The sequence below is a fragment of the Brassica napus genome, chromosome A9 (genome assembly GCF_020379485.1).
Source record: "Brassica napus cultivar Da-Ae chromosome A9, Da-Ae, whole genome shotgun sequence".
Lineage (NCBI taxonomy): Eukaryota > Viridiplantae > Streptophyta > Magnoliopsida > Brassicales > Brassicaceae > Brassica > Brassica napus.
This window is the reverse complement of record NC_063442.1, coordinates 18,024,515-18,044,975: the sequence shown is the minus strand read 5'-3', so window position 1 is coordinate 18,044,975 and position 20,461 is coordinate 18,024,515. Positions and strand designations below refer to the sequence as shown.

The 20,461-nt window shown below is 33.9% G+C and overlaps 2 protein-coding genes across 2 annotated transcripts; one reads left to right on the top strand and one right to left on the bottom strand.

Moving 5' to 3' along the window:
* The first annotated feature begins 3,682 nt into the window (after positions 1-3,682).
* Positions 3,683-6,906, top strand: LOC106422392 (plant UBX domain-containing protein 8-like). Its single transcript, XM_013863189.3, has 11 exons — positions 3,683-3,941; positions 4,255-4,316; positions 4,393-4,873; positions 4,958-5,044; positions 5,121-5,236; positions 5,374-5,557; positions 5,683-5,859; positions 5,952-6,116; positions 6,245-6,388; positions 6,485-6,541; positions 6,634-6,906. Exons 1-11 carry the CDS (start codon positions 3,858-3,860, stop codon positions 6,739-6,741), a joined length of 1,665 nt encoding a protein of 554 aa, XP_013718643.2. The 5' UTR covers positions 3,683-3,857; the 3' UTR covers positions 6,742-6,906.
* A 5,923-nt stretch (positions 6,907-12,829) lies between these two features.
* On the bottom strand, positions 12,830-14,839 carry LOC106422365 (putative F-box/kelch-repeat protein At4g11750). Its single transcript, XM_048740827.1, has one exon. The coding sequence runs from the start codon at positions 14,287-14,289 to the stop codon at positions 13,114-13,116; it is 1,176 nt and encodes a 391-aa protein (XP_048596784.1). The 5' UTR covers positions 14,290-14,839; the 3' UTR covers positions 12,830-13,113.
* Between the last annotated feature and the right edge of the window lie 5,622 nt (positions 14,840-20,461).

The window sequence follows — 20,461 nt, the reverse complement described above, 5'->3', positions numbered from 1 at the left end:
TAAATTATCTCTTTTTAAATTATATTTTCAGATTTTGGATAATTCATACTATTATTAATTTTAATCAATTATCTAATCTGATAAATTAAAATTTCGTTTTTATTTTTAGTTTAGTTATACATTTTATTCATTAAGGGTATAAACGTTATTAACCGGTCTAACTTTTAACGTGAAAGCTCGATTCTAAAAATTTACTTCGCAAATAATAGTATCATGTTTTTAACTTTTTACTAAAATATTTTTTCAGATAACAATACAATATATACATAAATTATCTCTTTTTAAAATTATATTTTCAGATTTTGGATAATTCTTACTATTATTAATTTTAATCAATTATTTAATCAAATAAATTAAAATTTCTTTTTTATTTTTTAATTTAGTTATACATTTTATTTGATTAATATTTAGTTATATAATTTATGTTTTTAACTTTTTACTAAAAGACTTTTTCAGAGAATAATACAATATATACATAAATTATCTCTTTTTAAATTATATTTTCAGATTTTGGATAATTCATACTATTATTAATTTTAATCAATTATCTAATCTGATAAATTAAAATTTCATTTTTATTTTTAGTTTAGTTATATATTTTATTCATTAAGGGTATAAACGTTATTAACCGGTCTAACTTTTAACGTGAGAGCTCGATTCCAAAAATTTACTTCGCAAATAATAGTATAGATAACCAAACCAATTACATAATCTACATAAAATTACATATTTAACTAAAAATGTACTTTATACGTATAAATTAAAAAAAAATGTAAGTAACTATTAATTAATTATCATAATTTATTTATCTTATAAATATTTATATCAGTGCAAAAGCATAAATACTAAATCATATTTAATCCTAAAATCTCGTAACAATGATGATAATACTATGTTGACCAAAAATGGATTATCAGTTTTTATTACATATACTAGAATTTGAGAAGTGATTTTGATTATTTGTTACATTTTCTATAATTTTATGAATAATCAATAATTTTAAAAAGTGATTTCTATTACATATACTAAAATCTTGTAACAATGATGATATTACTAAAGGCAAAATTCGTAGTAAATATTAAGCAAAGTGCATAATAATAATTAATAAACTTTAGTTACAAGTTTTTTTCAAATATTTTGCAACTTTCAATCCATTAATATTAATTATAAGATATCAAATATCATGCTTATTTACTTTGTTTCCAATTCTATACCACTGTTTTATAGATAGTCATAACTCAAGTCTCAAGAACATAATTTAGGGGAGGCTGACATACTTTTGCCAACTATGCAAGTTATATGTTATTTAGTATTTTTTATTTGCAGAAACTAAAGAAAATTTTTTTTATGGCAACGTACACTATGTAATGTTTCAAGCTAAAAATATTAGTTTTGTAAAAAAAATCCAGACATGTACATATTTTTGTAAAGATATGATTTCAACATTTATTATGAAATATGACTTAGGTCTCAAATATCGAATACCTTTCATAATTATTAAAAACCTAATCCAATAATTTATTCAATTTGGTTTTGGTCCGGTCCATTAATAACAAAAGTTGTGTTTTAATTACCAACTATTGCAAAGTTTTTGATTTCCTAAGTGATTAGATATTTTCTGATACATGTTAAATATGCATATAATTGTTTTATATACTCTTCATTATATTATAATGTTCATAATTTTTCACCCTAAGGTTATAATAACACAAAAAGCAGAGTTACGTAATCTCCTATATATTATTTGAGAAGCAGAACAACATTTTTTTGTAGCCACATGTCATCACTAGAATGATTCTTAGAATTCTTAGAGAAATAGGTTGGTCCATCTAAATATATAATAAACTTTTTATTAAACTAACCACAAATACATTATTAAGGTGCTTCATTATTTCCATAAATAAAATTACAGAATTACCTAATATGGCTGAAGTATATATGACAATTAATGACTTTGAATAATAAAAGATTTGATAAAAATAAGTGTATCTTATATTATATTTGTTTAATTTTAAACTATTAAAATAAATTAAACAACCATAGTAACCATTTAATAAAAATTAAAAAAAATTCTTTATATGTTATATTTTGAATTTTTAAAAACGAATATAAATTACTAAAACCATTAAAAGTTTCACATTCAAATTTTGTGATCTATGGTTTAAAATTTTTGTTATGACATGATACAAATAATTAAAAAATCATATAAGTTGAAAGTCTCATTTAATAAGTATTAAAAATAATATATTTATAAAAATATATATGTATATATATGTATATATATCATTTTAAATTAAATTATATGTCATATAAGAAAATAAATAAATATTTCAATTTTGAAATTTACTTTGAATAATTTTTTTTTTTGATAAAAAATTTGAAAAAATATTGACAAATTAATTTTTAAAAATATTATAAATTACTTAAACTATTAATCCCACAATGAAAATTTTGTTATCAGTAATTTAATTTTTTTGATATAACAGATACACATGATAAAAAAAACATGAGCAAAAACCATCATTTAATAAATATTAATATTAAAATATACTATATATATGTTACTATCATTTAAATTTAATTATATACCATATCAAATATAAAAAAATATTTTTTTGGATTAATAAAATTTATTTATATGTTCGCACCAACTTAATTATATAGGTAATAGTTACTGACTTTTTAATTATTCAATATATATTTATTATTTCATAATATGTTAGAAACATATAATATATAAAATAATTTATATGTATAACGTTCATTCCGTGCAAGGCGCATGTCTTAACCTAGTTCACTAATTGATTGGGCTGAGCTTTAACTGCTGCGACAGGGATGTGGAAATTGTTTTAAATTTAACCAGACAAAATAGAAATAATAATGTGGTCGGTATAAGATAAATTTATTCACAATATCGACTCGGAAATTGACTTACTCTTGTGTTTGTTATATTTTCCTTATTAAAAGAAATAATTAAAGATTATTAACTTAAAATTTTATGATTAAATATAAAATATAAGTGCCTTGATACACAATTCGACAATATGTAATTAAGAAAAATCCATAGAATTTAAAATACAAATACGTTGTCACCAAGGCAAGAATTTGTATATTTATTTGGGAATTAAGAAAATTTATAATAAGTGCAATTCGTAGTAGTTAATAGGGATATAAACGACCTTAACATAATATCTAATTCTTTATAAACGATTTGTATCGGCCATTATGATACCATCATACTTCCATCTTTATAAATGATTTGGATCTGTGAATTTTAATTGACTATATGGAGAAATAGAAATATACATTGTCTTTCCCTAAATAATACAATCAACAACATAATAATAGTTGAATAAAAAATTTAATATCACATATAAATATGGTTAAATTTGGTAATTTTGGTTGACTAAAAAAACAATAAAAATATTTGGTAACTATGGAAAAAAAACAAACTTAAAGAAACTTGCTAAATATATATTTTTTATTTTCAAATTTATAAATTCATTCCGTACAAGATCTTTTAAATATTATTATCCCGCGATATCTCGGAAGTCGTTAAAATACGTTAAACAATAATGATTCCTTTAACTTATCGTTAGCGTAGAAGTTAGAAGAATAGAGAAACTTCAAGAGAGTTTACACTTCACTTTATTCTCCAAAAATGATCCCAACAAAATAGCAAAAAGCCCAAAGCAAAAAAGACCAAAAAAGTTAAAACGACGAGTTTCGCCGATCCAAAGCCCCACCCATTCACAATCTCTTCGTCTTCTTCTTCTTTTTCTTTTCCCCTTGCTCACTCCAACAAACTATATTCCCAGCAGCTTGCGAAACAACGATTCCTCTCCTCTTCGTCTCTCATGGCGTCGCCGAATCAGGAAGCAATCGCCACTTTCATCAGCATCACCGGCGCTTCTGACGCCGTCGCCGCTCAGAAGCTCCAGGTTATTCCGATTCCAATTACTCATCTCGATTCATGTTTCTCGATTGGTTTACATATGATTTACGAAAGGTTCTCTAGTCGAATCGCTTGATTATCTCGGATGCCTTTAGCTTGATCGGTTAGGGTTGTAATCGAAGATTGAGATTCTAGGAGGATTTCTCTTCTTACATTGCCGATTAGCTCTACTGAATCCTCGCGTTTTATCATATCTATTCGTTCGTCGATTGATTATATGATTTTCGCCAGTGTTCAGGTTTAATTCTAATTTGAGAGCTGACTGCTTCATGCTTAACCTTCTTCTTTTGTTATTCCAGGAGCATCGTGGCGATCTTAATCAAGCTATTAATGCGTATTTCATCGAGGGAGATCGAAATGCGTATGTCATCCATCTCACCGTTGATTTTATCATCTGAAAATTTAATCATTATTTTTGTGTTATGATCTTTGCGCAGAGTACGTGAAGCGCCAGTGAATGTCCCTGAAGACGATGCAATGGACATAGATGTTGATGATGTGATTCCTCCGGCTGCACAATCTCTTCTCAATGCAGCGGGTGGTCCCTTTTCGCTTCTCGATTCAGACTTCGCTAGAAGTATTTTTGATAGGGATCCGCTCATGCCACGCCCGCATTCCTTCGTTAGTCATCCCAGGGAGGTTAGGCAGATACCCATAGAGGTTAAGGATAGCACTGGGCCATCAGAACGATCTCCTGACGCTCCTACTATTGAGGATGTTACGGAAACAGCACATGTTATCGCCCCTGCTGCCCAAGGGACGGTTATTATAGATGAAGAGAGCGATGATGATGTTCCTTTTGCACCAACTAGGAGAACTAGGCATGTTGTACCTGCACCCAATAATATTCAAGATTACCGTGAGGTGGAAGAAGAGATGATCCGAGCTGCCATTGAGGCCTCAAAGATGGAGGCTGAGGTTAGCTTTTCTTAAGAGGATGGGCATTTTTTTGGTTTGTTTTCTTGGCTTATCAATCTTTTCGAAATTTCAATTGTTTTACAGGGGTTAAATCATCCTTTGCCTGAAGAGAGGCCTTCTCACATGGGAGATGACGATGACATAGCAAAAGCCGTCACAATGTCACTGAAGGTCTTTGGTTGTCTCGTCTCTCTCTTCTTTTTTTCCCATCTTCCTTTGATCTCTTCTAATATAAGTGTGAATGCAGTCAGCGGAGGAAGAAACTTTACGCAATCAAGTGTTTAAGGCCTCAACCTCAGAAATAGGAACTTCTGAAACTGCTGCTGCTCAAGAATCAGAAAGTACCCAAGCCCTGAACGGAAGGTTTGTTGGTTCTTCCTGTAACGCTTTGTGTTATCTCTGAGCTTAATATCTCCAGTTGCAAAAACTTCTGCGGTTTATCTGCTGTTGTTTGTCAAAAAGCGAGGCCTGAAAAATTGTGTGTTTTTAATATTGTCTAGATTGGCTGCACCTAGCGCACCATTTGAGGATGACTCTGATGACGTTGATGATGAGCCTCTTTATAGACACAGGCCAAGACGTGTGGCATCTGGAACTCCGGCCCCACCTAGCCCTGACCGTTCCCGGAGTAGGAGTCCTGAAGGAGATAATCCAGTGGACAGTGGCAATAGGTTTCCTTCCGAGGTATCAATAGTATCTGTTTTGTTTCTTACACAGTGGCCAGACTAACGTACCTGTACAGTTGAGAATCCTAGAGTAGCTTATTATACAGTCCATTACTGATACACTCTTTGTATATAATACTCAAGTGGGGAGGCATTTCGTCTGAGGAACATGATGAAGCTGTGATGCTCGAAGCAGCCATGTTTGGTGGCATTCCTGAAACTGGATATAATCATCGTCCATTCTTACCTCCTCAGCAGTGGGCACCACCACGTCCACCCTCGCCTTCATTGACAGCTCAGAGGTTGATACGTGAACAGCAGGTACTGGCTGCTTGACTAACAAAACCCTTTGTGTTTTATCGAGGGTTATATTGGTGATAATAAAACTTGCGTGAGCTGCTAACATGGTGCAGGATGATGAGTATCTTGCGTCCCTGCAAGCTGACCGAGATAGAGAACTGCAGTCCATTAGAGATGCCGAGGCACGTCAGTTAGAGGAAGAAGCTGCTAGAAAGGCTTTTCTGGAGGAAGAAAAGAAAAAAGAGGAAGAAGCTCAGAGAAAACTTGAGGAGGAACAGGTGCGTCTTTCTAAGACTACCGCGTTAAAACAAGTTTAGCTAAACCACGTGCGCATTGATCTTAGTGAAGGCGGTTCTTTTGTTATTGATTACTGTTTTTTCTCTTTTCCACTGGACTGTTGTTGCAGGAGCTAGAGAGGCAACTAAAAGCAAAAGAAGCTTCTCTGCCAAAGGAACCGCAAGCAGACGAAGAGAATGCTATTACTCTTCTAGTCAGGATGCCTGATGGAACTCGACATGGCCGCCGATTCCTTAGATCCGATAAACTCCAAGTTAGTTTCCCCCCCCCAAAATTTATTTTCGCTTTGCTGTTGCAATCTTCTCAAAGTTTATACTAAAAATTACCATCCATGCCATTCTTTTTGCAGTCCCTTTTCGATTTCATAGACATTGCAAGAGTGGTGAAACCCAGGACTTACCGACTGGTATAAACTTGTGCATTGTTATCAATAAAATCCCTCATAAAGATATTTGTTAACTGACATAGTGCTTAACCGGATGGTGTTGTTTGAAACAGGTGAGGCCTTACCCTCGGCATGCGTTTGGGGATGGAGAAAGTGAGTCTACTCTGAATGATCTTGGATTGAGCAGCAAGCAAGAAGCATTGTTTCTTGAGCTTATCTGAGCAAACTGTTTAATCAGTTAAAATATATGTCAGACTTTCTGCTTAGAACCTCTGTTTAATTTTTAAGTTATGTGGTTTATATTTCTTTCTATACAAGAACAAAATATATTTGTTGGGAAGGATTATAAGTTTTCAAACAATACATCGTTTTGGTTGTATATGCCATACATTGTCTGCTGAAAGAACATGGCAAAGCAGAGTAACCTGCAAGAGAGATGCATAGCAAACATTAACGGTGAGAAAACGCCACCTCTCTTGTCCGCTTAACCTTTCAAACCCAATCAAACCCACAAAACTTCAATCATTCCCCCTTAATTAACCAACTTTAACACACCGTTCATACAAACCGTTTGGTAATTTATGAAGTTCATCCAAACCATTCAGGATCTTTCCTTGGAGTCGAACCATTTAAGCACTCCGGATCTAGTAAGTTATCTACCACACAAGAAGGAATAAAGCCACCTCAACTCAAACCCAACTCCGGCTCTACCACACTTTTAGCAGCCCCAAATACTTCTTTTCGCCCAAGGCTAAGCTTTTTAATATGTTTTTCTTTGTTGATATATCCTATCATCTAATCCGGTCGGTAGAAATCCACTTAGTGCTTTTTAATATGTTTTTTTTTAATATGTCACTCTTGCTGACTATTTCCGCTCTAGGGATTAGCATATGCTCTTGGGTTTTAGGATCGAAAACCTCTGAGTACATAACCAGGATAGGTACAAATTTAATATTTGATGTATTCACCAATCACGTAGATATTAGAACCAAGTGAAATATGAGACCACACAAACGAGGGAGAAAAATTTTGTGTTCGGAATGAGACCATAAGATTGTCACTGGACTTCTTCTCAACGATTTTATATGGTCTAAAACAGGGAGTGAGTCATCTTAAGTTACGCTTAGGCTTGTTGCTATTGGTCTTGTTCACTATAGGAAGGCACTGGAAAAGAAATTAGTAAAATCGACACAACATATGAAAAATGCAGTTTATGATATTGTTGATACAAACCAAGTTATGAACTTATACTTCTTTTAATCAAAAAACACTAAAAACAGTTTTCGTTTCATAACCTTAAACAATTTTTCAGAAACTTTAATTTTGAAAAGCTCCTCTCTGCTGAGGCTACCATCACAAGTGTAGTTGAAAAAAATCTAATAAGCAAGAAACATTTTGATAACAATCCACACTTTCAACAAATTCAAGAACTTGGGGTGGTATTGAATCAAGGAATGTAATTGAATTTGAAAGAATTCTTAAGTAAGAACTTTTGCAGTATTTTAAAAGATTTAATGAGATTTTAATGCATTTATCCAATTCTTTTTATGATGGATTTTAAAGGAATATACATTAATTTGATAGAATACTAATTCCTCTAAATTCTATGAAATTTTTGAATCTTTGTATATTTAAAAAGTTCACGAAATTATTTATTAATCTTAAAACTGAAAGAAAAATAATAATTAGCACTACATTAGTTTATTGGTTGTAACAATATACTTTTATTAGTTCTTTCACATACATACATGCAAATATTTATTTTATAAAAGTAGATTATATGATATATACACACGTAAATGATTAAACATATAAATACAGAAATAAAAACTCATGATATACAAAGATTTATGAAATAATAAATGGAGACTATTGGAAAAAACGCCATGAACTAATGATAAAAAAAACTAGTATACGCCATGAACTAGTAGTTTAACGTTTGGGAAAAATATTTTTTTTAGATGGAATTTTTGCTTTGTGAATAGATATGCAGTGCTCTATATATATAGGAGAAGTGATCTAGGTTTTGTTTCTTTAGAAATATATAAGAACTATTTTATAGGGATTTATATGAGAGATAGATCTAATTAAAAAAAACGTTTTTAAAAATGCTACGTACTATTTTGTTGAGATTTTATGATAAATGCTATTTTGTAGGGATTATGTTATTTTTCTTTTGTTATTACGTGAGTTCGTAAAATGCAGAGGGAGAAATGATATGTTGTGTTTTTCTACGCTCATAGCAAATCTCTCCATATAGGCAAAGAATTGTTTCTTTACATTTCTATAGGACATTTTCCATTAAATTCTTATCAAATGACATTACTACAAAATCTCTCAAATATTGAATAACAATCTAACCTATAATAAAAGGGTTATATGAGCATCAGAGAGTGTGTCCACGTAGGACAATAAAATCATCCAATCAAATTGTCTTAAGATGCCATGTCAGCTTAGTAAAAAAAAAATCTACAATGGCGATTCCTTCTTCTTCTTCGACACCTTTCCAGTGTCTCTATCCAACTTCTCAGCGGTTTTAAGTTTTCTTCCATGATCTTTATTTCACGATTTTGTTCAAAGATCATATGGACCCCTCAATATATTCAAGTTAATTTAGCCCAAAGCCTTAATTGAAACCTAAAAGCAAGATGTGTTCACGCCGTCGTCTTCCTCGAACATCTTCGCTCTGAAACTGTGATTAAGTTAGTCGCTAATAGAGGTTGTTCAAGTTTCATAGACTCTTCCGTCTGCAATCATGGAGATAATTACTTTCGTTACGTTTCTATGTCTATGTCGGCGTCGTTTTGTTTTCGATTCATCTCCTCTTAGATTCTTAAATCTCTTCCTAGCGGTGGATCTTCCATTATAAAAAGGTAAGACCTCATCTCATGAGAATCATCCTCACAACTCCAATTGCATTCTAAAATATCTTTCTATATATAATGACTAAATTCCGTTTTACTTGCTGAATTAAAATTCGGCTGTTGATCTTCCGTTGTCAAGGTGCGGCTGCTCAGAAACTGAAAAGCGTGACGAGTTGATGGGAGTTGACATAATCCTCTTCGATGATAAGGTGTTTCATTCTTAAAACTCTTAAACAGCTTCTTCTTAAACTACATGGACGTTTTAACTCATAATTATCCAAACTTCTGTATTCAGATATTGATTTAAACTCTTTTGAATGAGAAATCTTGAAACTGTTTGTTGATTAGGCTTTCTTTTTCACATGTGATTCAGTCGACACTCATGCCAGCCACCGTAATGTCAACCGTCTCGACACCTTCCGGCACCACCGTCTCAAGGCGGGTACTCTGTTCACTGTTAGCAGATTCGAGGACGTCTCAATCGTCTCACCACCTTTCACTCTAACCTCGCTCTCCTTCCTCCTCTCGAGATCTTGCTCATCATGGTTAATCTCCCTTCTTCATCTTATGATTTGAATCAGCTTTGAAACTGAACTTTGATCTTGGATTACAGCTTGTGGAGTTTTAGTTCGTCTACGAAATTAAATTGTCTCCTTGATGTTATGTATGTTGTTTGATTGTGAGTAAAGTCTAAATGGTGTGTCTTTTTAAAATAGAAAATTTAGATCTTGGATTTTTTTGGGTTTAACCACAAGCGCAACATTGTTCTATAGTTGTGTTTGAGAGAGATTTAGTGTGTATCCATGTGTTTTCGATGCAAAAAACATAAATTCTTTTGCTATTTATCTGTGTTTAGATAGTGGAGTATTACATGGCTCTAAGGTGTGAGTATTGTTGGGTACTTTCACACTAACAAGAGGATTGATGATGTGCAGCTTTGTGGTGATCACTTCTCTCGCTATTTTCCTTCCTCACCAATTCTCTTGGTAAAATTTTGTATCCTTTGCACTCAGGTACATTAGTTGATTGAAGCACTAACTAGGTAACCATCTTATGCTCTTTTATTTTTGAACAACAAAAAGCTTGAAGCCTTATCAAATGGTAAAAATCGAAGGCATCTGATGCAGGTTGGTATTTTAACGAGGATAGAGTTTTGGACAGCTTCGTATAGCCTTTTTTTTTTTGTTTTCATACAACTTTTTTGTGTTCAGACAACTTAGTATAGCTTGGAAATGAAATTTAGAATTAGCCAATTATGTAAGGAATATTTATATATTACGGTCACTCTACACAAGGATATTGTTATTGCTATATAAGAAATATACTGTTAATAATATATGAAGTCTTAGAAGCTCGAATTTTTTTAGTATTTGCATTCGTTAGTTTTATTGCATCCTGCACAAATGCTGTCATATATATAACATGCTAAACTGTCTACTTGAATTGTGTGCGCAACCATCTTGACACCAAGCTCATATTGTTTATTTTTTATTTTTTACTTTCTATTTGATGCAATTTAATTTTGCTGTAGTTAATGTCAATTTTTTCAATTTTTTGTTTTTTTTTCTAATACTTTTTTCTATATTATATGATAGCTTTCTGTGAAAGATGTTTCTAATAACTGGAAAATGGTTGGAACAGATGTAGGAAACAAACTATTCTTGAAAGAGCCATCAGCCAATGTAATTTTGTTAGATTGCATTTCATCCGAGTCTTGAGAAATGCAAAATTGTGACATATTTTGTCAGATTACATTTGATTATGTCTCCAAGTAAGCTATAATATATACATGACCTGAAGATGAAAATACATGGAAGACATGAAGTGCTTCCTCTATATTTCTCTAACGTGCAAGAATTTCTATATTTCTCTAACGTGCAAGAATATTTTTTTCCCTACAAATAATAGGAATCCTAAATAATAATTTTGGGAACTTTTTTCTAATATTAGATCATTATTTTTTATTAAAACACAGTGAGCAGTGGACGACATATACATGCCTATGCTAGACAATTATCATAATTTAATCTCCTAAATTTTAAACCAACAAAGTGAAAAATCTAACTAAACAAAATTTACAATCCCCATAAAAGATCAGGACTATTAACACAAAAAATATTAAAGACCAAGAACCAGAAAATACTATAAAAAAGCAATACCAACAAAATACAAGCTAGAATGCACTTGACATTTACAATACCCATAAAAGATCAGGACTAAAAATTGTATACAAAAGGACAGAATTCAAACAAAAAATACATTACATCCATACGCGAGGAACCGATTCTAGACACCATGCATTTACGTTAGTACATTTTGAAAGAAAAACATACAATACCCTTACACTAATCATTATGTTTTTTTATCAAATCACTATGTTATGTTTTGACCAAAAGATAAATAATTAGATATGTAGGAACACGTATACACACACAGTTAAAAAAAACCAGAAAAATGCTCTGGTTTAAATGTTAACTAATTCATTAACTAAACCAATTGCTTAAGCAAACCAGGTCATTACAGTTTTATAAGAAACATAAAATGCTTCTACTCATTTTTTTTCTCATTGAGAAAGCTTCAGTTCAAAATTTAACTAATTCATTAACTAAATCTATTAGTTAAGCAAATGGGGTTAAGTAAATTTTGTTCGTGTTATATAATAATAAATTTTTGAAAAATTTAAATATATTTTTTTAAAATATACTATTGGTTGTAAATATAAGGAGATCGTCCATTAAATTACTTAGAGACTAATTGGAAACAAACTTATTTTAAGTGAACTGAAACATTAAAACAATTTAACCAATTAAACATCATAACTAAAATTTAATTAATTTTTTGATCATTATGCACTTCACCTTATATATAATTTTTAATTAAAAAATGGATATAAATTTTTTTGAATAGCGTAAGACAAAAAGATTGAATAATTTAAAATTATTTTACATTTGTCGATAACTACTTATATGTTTATGATAGATTATAAAATTTATATATTAAAATAAACATACTAAATATATAATCAAAATTTAAATTTAAACAAAAACCCGGGCGTAGCCCGGGCCGATCCTAGTAGAATTTAAAGTAATTAAAAGAATGATTACAAATGCTTAATCCAATAACACAAGAATTTAAAAGAATTGATGAAATCAATAATTGAATAACAGTAGAAGTTAATGGAAATTTAAATTTCTTCTAATTCTATCAAATTTCTAAATCCAATATTCCCACCTATGTTATATATATACATCAGTAAAACTCGCTTGCATCATTCTCAATTCAGAATAAAAATCATTTAAATTAAAATCAGAAGAATCACCAAGAGAAAAAGTATGGTAAAATTTAGTGCAATGAGTTTGAAGTGCACTTTTATGTAATTCTTTTTAATTTTAAAGAATCAAATAAAAATTTAAAAATACTTTTAAAATTTATCATTTAACCAAATCTATTCTTTACCGAACTTATTGCCATGTCTACCACAACTAAAGAAAAGTTAACTCTAAAAGAATCAACTATTTTACTGAATTTTATAGCATGAACCAACGTAGCTTATGTTCAGATTGAAATATAAAAGTGAAACTTACGCACATATAAAGATAGAAACAAGCTAGAACAGAGTAAGAAGCGCCATATGTATTCATATGCATTACATTTTAAGCAGTACAAAAAAAAATCCATCATCTTCTTCAAAAACCAAATGAAACAAGCGACTAATATGATTTTTATTCATCAGACCGTAACAGCAAAAAACTCCAATAAACAACATGACTTGGGGACGGTAAGCACAACTTCACACCACTCAATCTTCCCATAAATCTCTTGTCCGCTGCGCCTTTCAACCGCAATCACAGCACACCAAATCATCTTCTTCTCCCTAGAGGAAACACCACCACTCTTCTCCCACAAAACCGCAATCTTTCCACCATAGTTTACCAACCTGAGACGACTAAAACTCTTTGGTAGTTTAGGAAGTTTATCCAAACCCTTCAAATCTCTCCACAATCTCCCCTCGGAGTCGTACCATTTAAGCACTCTGGATAGTTTAGAACTGTAGATTACGTTGTTTATCACACAAGAAAGTCTAAAGCTAGCCCAAACCAAACCAGTCTCGTACTCTACGACATCCCATTTATTTTCCTTGGGCTTGTAAACCATACATTTATCCCCATACAGGTAAAACCCCCCGTCTATGGCGAAGCTGATTAAACTAGACCTCGTGCCTAGTATCTCTGCTATAGGGCATCTCACATAATCCCATAATTGGGTTTTTGGATCGAAAATCTCAATCGAATTCGAGGGAAAACCTTTCAGTACATACAGTTTACCATCCAGAACACGAATGAGTGGGCCGCTTCTGATCATCCACATGAATGGAGCTTCGTGCCAGGTGTGAGACCGACAGTCCAAGTAAAATACCCTATCAGTCGAGAATTCACCATGTTCGTATTCGACAATGGTGTAGATATTAGAACCAATTGCACCATATGGCCAATACACAGCAGACAAATTACTAGTTGGGACTGGGACCATAAGATTGTTGCTCAACCTCTTCGTCAGGATTCTACGTAGTCCAAAACATGGAGTGAACCATCCTAAGTTAGGGTTAGGGTTAGGGCTAGGGATTCGAGTTGGTCTTTTGCATAGAGTGAACCAACGTGGGTCTAACTTAGAATCGTTACTGAAACCTAAGTGCAGATAAAGACAACTCTCGCTGTGGCCTAAGAGTGTTCGGGTCTGGTAAAGCTCAAGCGATGCAATGAGAGAGCGAAATTTCTTGGAAACTAAGGAGAGGATCGGGTAATACAATCTTGAAACTCGAGCTAAGCAATTCAACAGTAAATCGTCAGGAAGATGTGTGATCATATTGACCGGTGATTGCGGTGAACATTCTTGGCCGTTCTTCATTAGCAGATAACGTTTAGAGAGTAATCAAACTCGTGAGCCCTTATTAACTAGTTTATATAGCATTAGGATATATTATATTACTTGGTAATTTTCCATTGCTCATGTCATGCAGAATATAAATATATATATTTATAGAATTATTAAGATTTTAGTTTTTAGTTTTATTATTTTGTAGTTTATATATAAATATAAATATAAATATATATATATATGATTTTTTTATTAGACATGTAATTTGAATATATAATATTTAGTCAATTATTTGTTACTTAGGTATATTAAATTGTACTTCTCCAATTTTAACCATAGTATATTTTGTGTTGAAATAGATTTTTTTTTTTTGCATTTTTTTTTTACAGCAAATATTTATAGACTCATATTGACTCTGTAAACATTTACGAACATTTTCTTTTGCATTTAGACTTTTGATTTTAGGCATAAAAACTTAGATTGTTTAAGTAATTCATTTTGTGGAATATATTGAGTCACAACATACTTCTTCAAATCGAAGCATAAAGGCTTTTGAATATCTTCCAATATCCGATATGAGACATTTATCCTTAATACGCTCCCTCGAGATGATGGTTCTTTGAACGTCAATCTCGGAATGTTCGGGTAAAGATCGATGGGGCGGCTTTCGGCTGGATCAATAATGGATCGGATTGGACTGCATGGATCGAACTCTGATACCATGTTAAGCTAGCTGAGCTTCCAACCTAAAACCAATTGGTAATAAGTGGAGTGGCCCATCCATCTTATATATTATTAAGGATCCTTTCCAATATCAGATGTGAGATATTTATCCTTAATATGCAATCAAATCACTTATTTAGGTGGTTTTATTTTTCTAGCCAAAAACATTTAAAACATGTTTGGCATATCCTAGAATATTCACGTTGAAATAAACGAGATTATGATTAAAAAGGTAGTTGGAAATTTTGTCACGAGAAAGTGATTTCCAAGCACAAAGTGGTTTATCTTGTAAACGGAGTAGTAAATTGACTATGAGTGTAATTCTATCCTTTATAAATCCAAAATTAAGAGTCTTTATATGTTTTTTGACAAACATGACCTTAGTTCCTTAAAAAAAACTAGTGAAAAGAAATAAGGGACATAGTGCAAAAAAACTTCCAGCACATATGTAAAGTTGGTACTAGTACCTAGCTAAAGTAACAAGTTAAAAGCTAAACAAGTATGAAAAGCAATAAGATGTATACAAAAACATGAAAAAAATTTATGGACATGTTTTTGCACATACACTACATTATATGCAAAACAAAAGCAAACTGTGTTAAAAAAAACAGAGAAATATAAGATAGAGAAACACATCTTAAGCATTAAAAAGATCCATCATCGTATGGAAACGAAATGACATTAGTGACTAGTGAGTGTGACTAAATTCATCAAATCGTAACAGAAATGATTCCAATACACAACATGACTTGGGGACTGTAAGCACAACATCACACCACTCAATCTTCCCATAAATCTCTTGTCCGTTGCGCCTTTCAACCGCAATCACAGCACACCAGATCACCTTTTCCTTAGAGAAAACACCACTACTCTTCTCTGTTAAGAACTTTGTCACGTTCTCTCAAACTCACAAACTCAATCTCTCCAAAAGTAATAAAACCAGTACTTGAAAGAAAGAGGAAATCCAGATCGTTTAGGAAATCACAACTACAAAACGAAATAGCAAAGCTGTCTTATGATCTCATGACGATCATAAGTGCAGGTCTCATGGCGACACTACAAACAAACAACTTTAAGCATGGAAAATAATTGACTCTAACAACATCATTATAAAGCAACTCAAAAAGTAAATTCTATCCGTTCGCAAAGCCTCTCCTCCAACTCGATTCTTTGCCTCTTTTATTCCATCATAGACCTTCTCTTCTACCGAGAGTCTTTCTCAACTCTACTCGATCCCTTATCACTCTCTACTTGACCTTTCTTCTCTTCACAACTCTGTTTCTTCTTACGGAAGTAGATCCTCTGCAACATATCACTACCCCTCCCAATGAACCGCAGCTTGTCCTTAAGCTGAAAAGCTGGAAACTGGTTGTGTAACTCCCACCCCAACACCCAAGAACTTTCATGTTGTGGAAGGCCAGCCCACTGAACAAACACTTAAAGACGACCATCCGTAGTGTAGCGAGTTTCCAAAACCTTCTCTGGTTCAGTCACGACTTCGCCATTAACCAAGAATGATGGAGGAAGAGCGGTGACCTGCACAGACGCCCCCAGTGCTTGTTTAAGTTGAGACACATGAAACACTGGGTGAATCTTTGAACCTTCCCAACCTTCTCCAAAACTTCAAATGGGCCATATAACTTTGCCGCTAACTTCTGACACAGACGACGAGTAACTGATTGATGTCGGTACGGACACAACTTCAAGAAAACTTGTCTCCAATCTCAAAATTGGCATCCCTTCTGTGTTTGTCTGCATACCTTCTCATAGACTCTTGAGCACCTGACAGAGCTCCCTTCAAATCATCCAAACAATTGTCTCGTTCCACTAACGCTTGTTCTAGCTCGTAGTTCACCTTAGAACTTCTTTCAAACGGCTCCAAGGGCGGTAGATCATGGCCATAGACGATCTTGAAAGGCGTTGTATCAATAGCAGAGTGATGGCTCGTATTGTACCAGTACTCGGCCCAATTAAGAAACTTGCTCCAAGTCTTAGGGTGAGCTGACGAGAAGCAACATAGATACGTTTCTAAACACCGGTTGAGTACTTCAGTTTGGCCATCCGTATGTGGGTGAAAAGCGGTACTATATTTGAGAGAAGTACATGCAACCTTGAAACACTCACGCCAAAACCCACTGAGAAAAATCTTATCTCGGTCTGAAACAATTGATGCCGGAAAACCGTGTAGCTTAACAACTTCACGCACAAACAACTCAGCTATATCAGTGGCGGAGAATGGATGTTTCATGCCAAAGAAGTGTCCATATTTTTTTAAGCGATCCACAATGACCAAAATGACATTGACGACATTGAAGGAGGGAAGACCCTCGATGAAAGCCATGTTGATATCCTGCCAGACAGCTTTCGGAATGGGTAAGGGTTGGAGGAGACCAGCAGGAGACAGTGTAGACGTTTTGTGAGTTTGGCAAATGACACATTGAGCCACATAAGTCTGAACTGTCTTGTGCATGTTAAGCCAATGAAAGGAGCTTTGTATGCGCTTCAAAGTCTTGATAATACCCGAATATCCCTCTTTTAAGCCATCATGAAACTCTTTAAGTAGTAGAGGAATAAATCTTGATGTCTGTGGTATCAACAGCCTCTTCTTATACCACACACATCCATCAACTATAGTGAGACCCTTCTTCACAGGTACACTGTCTGTGATTTGTCTCTTAAGAGTCTAAATGCCTGCATCTTTCTCAATCTCAGCATACATATCTTGCAACTGCAGGATAGTAGGGACACTAAGAGACAAAAATAAGCTGCTCCCACAAGCTTCCAGTGATTGCATTTGGCGTGATAGACCATCGGCTGCCTTGTTGTCGATACCGGGTTTGTATATGATATCGAACTGAAAGCCTAACAGTTTTGTTAGCCACCGTTGGTATTCTAGAGAGACTTCTCGTTGCTCCAAAAGAAATTTCAAGCTCTTCTGATCAGTGTGAACAACAAAGCGTCTTCCCGTTAAATAATGATTCCATTTTAACACTGCCATGATGATCGCCATCAGCTCTCTCTCAAAAATGGGTTTCAACTGCTCGCGAGACGTCAACCTGTAGCTAAAGTAGGCTATAGGACTTTTCTTTTGCATTAGTACCGCACCCAACCCAAAGCCTGAAGCGTCAGTTTCCATAACAAACAGTTCAGTGAAGTCTGGCAGAGCCAAAACCGGTGCTTTCATCATTGTAGACTTCAATAGCTCAAATGCTTCCTGAGCCGTTTGAGACCATTTGAACTTATCCTTCCTCAAAAGCGCAGTCAGAAGTTTAGCAATGGAGCCATAGCCCTGGAAAAAGTTTCTGTAATACCCCGTGAGGCCAAGGAATCCACGCAGATCTTTTACATTGCGAGGTGTGGGCCAACGCTGCATTGCTGCCGTCTTCGCCGGATCAGTAGCAACACCTTCACTTGAGATAATGTGACCGAGGTATTCCATAGATAATTGAGCAAATGAACACTTCTTTTGATTATCGTAGAGATTCTGATCAGCAAATAACTGGAGTATCATGCGCAGATGACCGCAATGAGAGGCCAAGTCTGGGCTGTAGATCAGAACGTCGTCAAAGAAGACAACGACAAAACATCTGATGTATGGACAAAACACTTCGTTCATCAAGGCTTGAAATGTAGCTAGCGCATTCATTAAGCCAAATGGCATCACCAAGAATTCGTAATGACCGTCATGTGTGCGAAAGGCGGTCTTCTCAACATCTGACTCCTTCATACGAATTTGGTGATAACTGAAGCGTGAATCAAGCTTAGTAAACACCGCTGCACCGTGTAGCTCATCAAAAAGTTGGTCAATCAAAAGCATGGGAAACTTGTCAGGAACAGTTACTCGGTTTAAAGCATGGTAATCGATACAGAAACGGTTCATGCCATCCTTCTTTTGGACCAAGAGAACAAGGCTGGAGAATGGGCTTTTACTCGGTCTGATGATTCTAGTTTGCAACATCTCTGCAACCATATGTTCCATCGTCGTTTTACTTGCTTGAGGGTAACAGTATGGTCTGACTGAGACAAAAGTGACCCCATGTTGGAGCATGATCGTGTGATCACGGATTCGTACTGGAGGCAGACCTGACAGTGTCTGGAACACACCCACAAACTGGTCCAGCACGTCTTGAATTTGTTGAGAGGGTTGCGTTGACGAGACTTGAGCTTCAGCCAAACCACTTTCCCACCCAAATGTTGGTGTTAACGACGCACAAGAGAGTGTTTGGAGGTTGGTCTGAGACTGATGTAACGAGGGGTCCCCACGTAGTGTCACCGACTTTCCCTCGTACATGAAAGAGAGCTCATGTGACTCTCAATCGACAGTACACTTGCCAAGCTTCCGCAACCATTGTACTCCCAATATCATATCAGCTCCACCCAACTCCAAAGTAACAAAATCTGTAGTAAAGAGTGTGTCTTGGATCATGAAAGGTACATGTTGACAAACCCCCATTGATTCAACGACAACACCCATTCCCAATAAAACTTGAAAACGTTTTTCAGATTGTAAGGGTAACTTAGCTTTTATCACTACATGAGGCGCCACGAAGTTGTGAGTAGCACCTCTATCAATCATGATCACCACTTCTTGAAGCCCAATGCGTCCTCTGAGTTTAGTTGTTGTTGGTGTATCAATGCCAAGAAAGGCGTTCATAGACAGCTCCATCAGTTGTTTCTCATACTCCTTATCTTCTTGTACCCAATCATCCAATGTTTGATCCAAAATTTTGACTTCATATCCGTTGATAACAGTCAAGACTCACAACTCTTTATTAGGACAGATGTGTGTCTTAGAATATGGTCGCTTGCATTTAAAGCAAATGTGATCTCTCCTCATTGCATCTAGCTCTGCATCAGTATACTTCTGTCGTGGCCTCTGATTACCACTGTTCTGAGCTCCCTTATCACTATAAAGTGGTCTTGGTCTAGTGGTAAAGGGGCTCCGGCTGGAGTTTTCACTATGGGTTCAATTCTTCTTGGCAACCCGTAGATGCCTTAAGTGGCAAGAAAATCCTAATTTTTATGGGTCTTTGTAGTGATTAATCATTGGGCCTAAAAAACCTTTGGAATCACATGATTATAAAAAAAAAGTTCGTTTGTCATATGGTTCGCATGAAAAATAATTCGGGTTGATAAGAACTAGAGTTTACAACTTTACTTTATTATTGATGAGTTCATCTCTTTTATAGTTAACTAGTGGTTTGTCCGCGATACGCGCTGATTTTATATTTTAATTAGTTATATTTTTCTTATTTATTTTATTATTTTTCATTGTGATATTTATAATTTTTATATATTTTCATGGTTATATGTTTTCTCAAAATTTTAATAAGTTTTTATTTGCCGTTTATATAGATTATTAGCTATTCTAATTTACTAAAGATGTATGATAATATTTGTGATATTAAATCAGAGGAAATTTTTTATGTTTATCCAAAAGTTAAAAATAAGTAAGTTAACTTATATTTTGGCATCATAT

Excerpts from the sequence above, each read along its gene's own strand:
- LOC106422392 (XM_013863189.3), top strand. The coding sequence starts at position 3,858 with ATGGCGTCGCCGAATCAGGAAGCAATCGCCACTTTCATCAGCATCACC. Across the intron at positions 5,237-5,373 it reads ACCCAAGCCCTGAACGGAAG|ATTGGCTGCACCTAGCGCAC; the intron begins GTTTGTTGGTTC and ends AATATTGTCTAG. Across the intron at positions 6,542-6,633 it reads AACCCAGGACTTACCGACTG|GTGAGGCCTTACCCTCGGCA; the intron begins GTATAAACTTGT and ends TGTTTGAAACAG.
- LOC106422365 (XM_048740827.1), bottom strand. The coding sequence starts at position 14,289 with ATGAAGAACGGCCAAGAATGTTCACCGCAATCACCGGTCAATATGATC.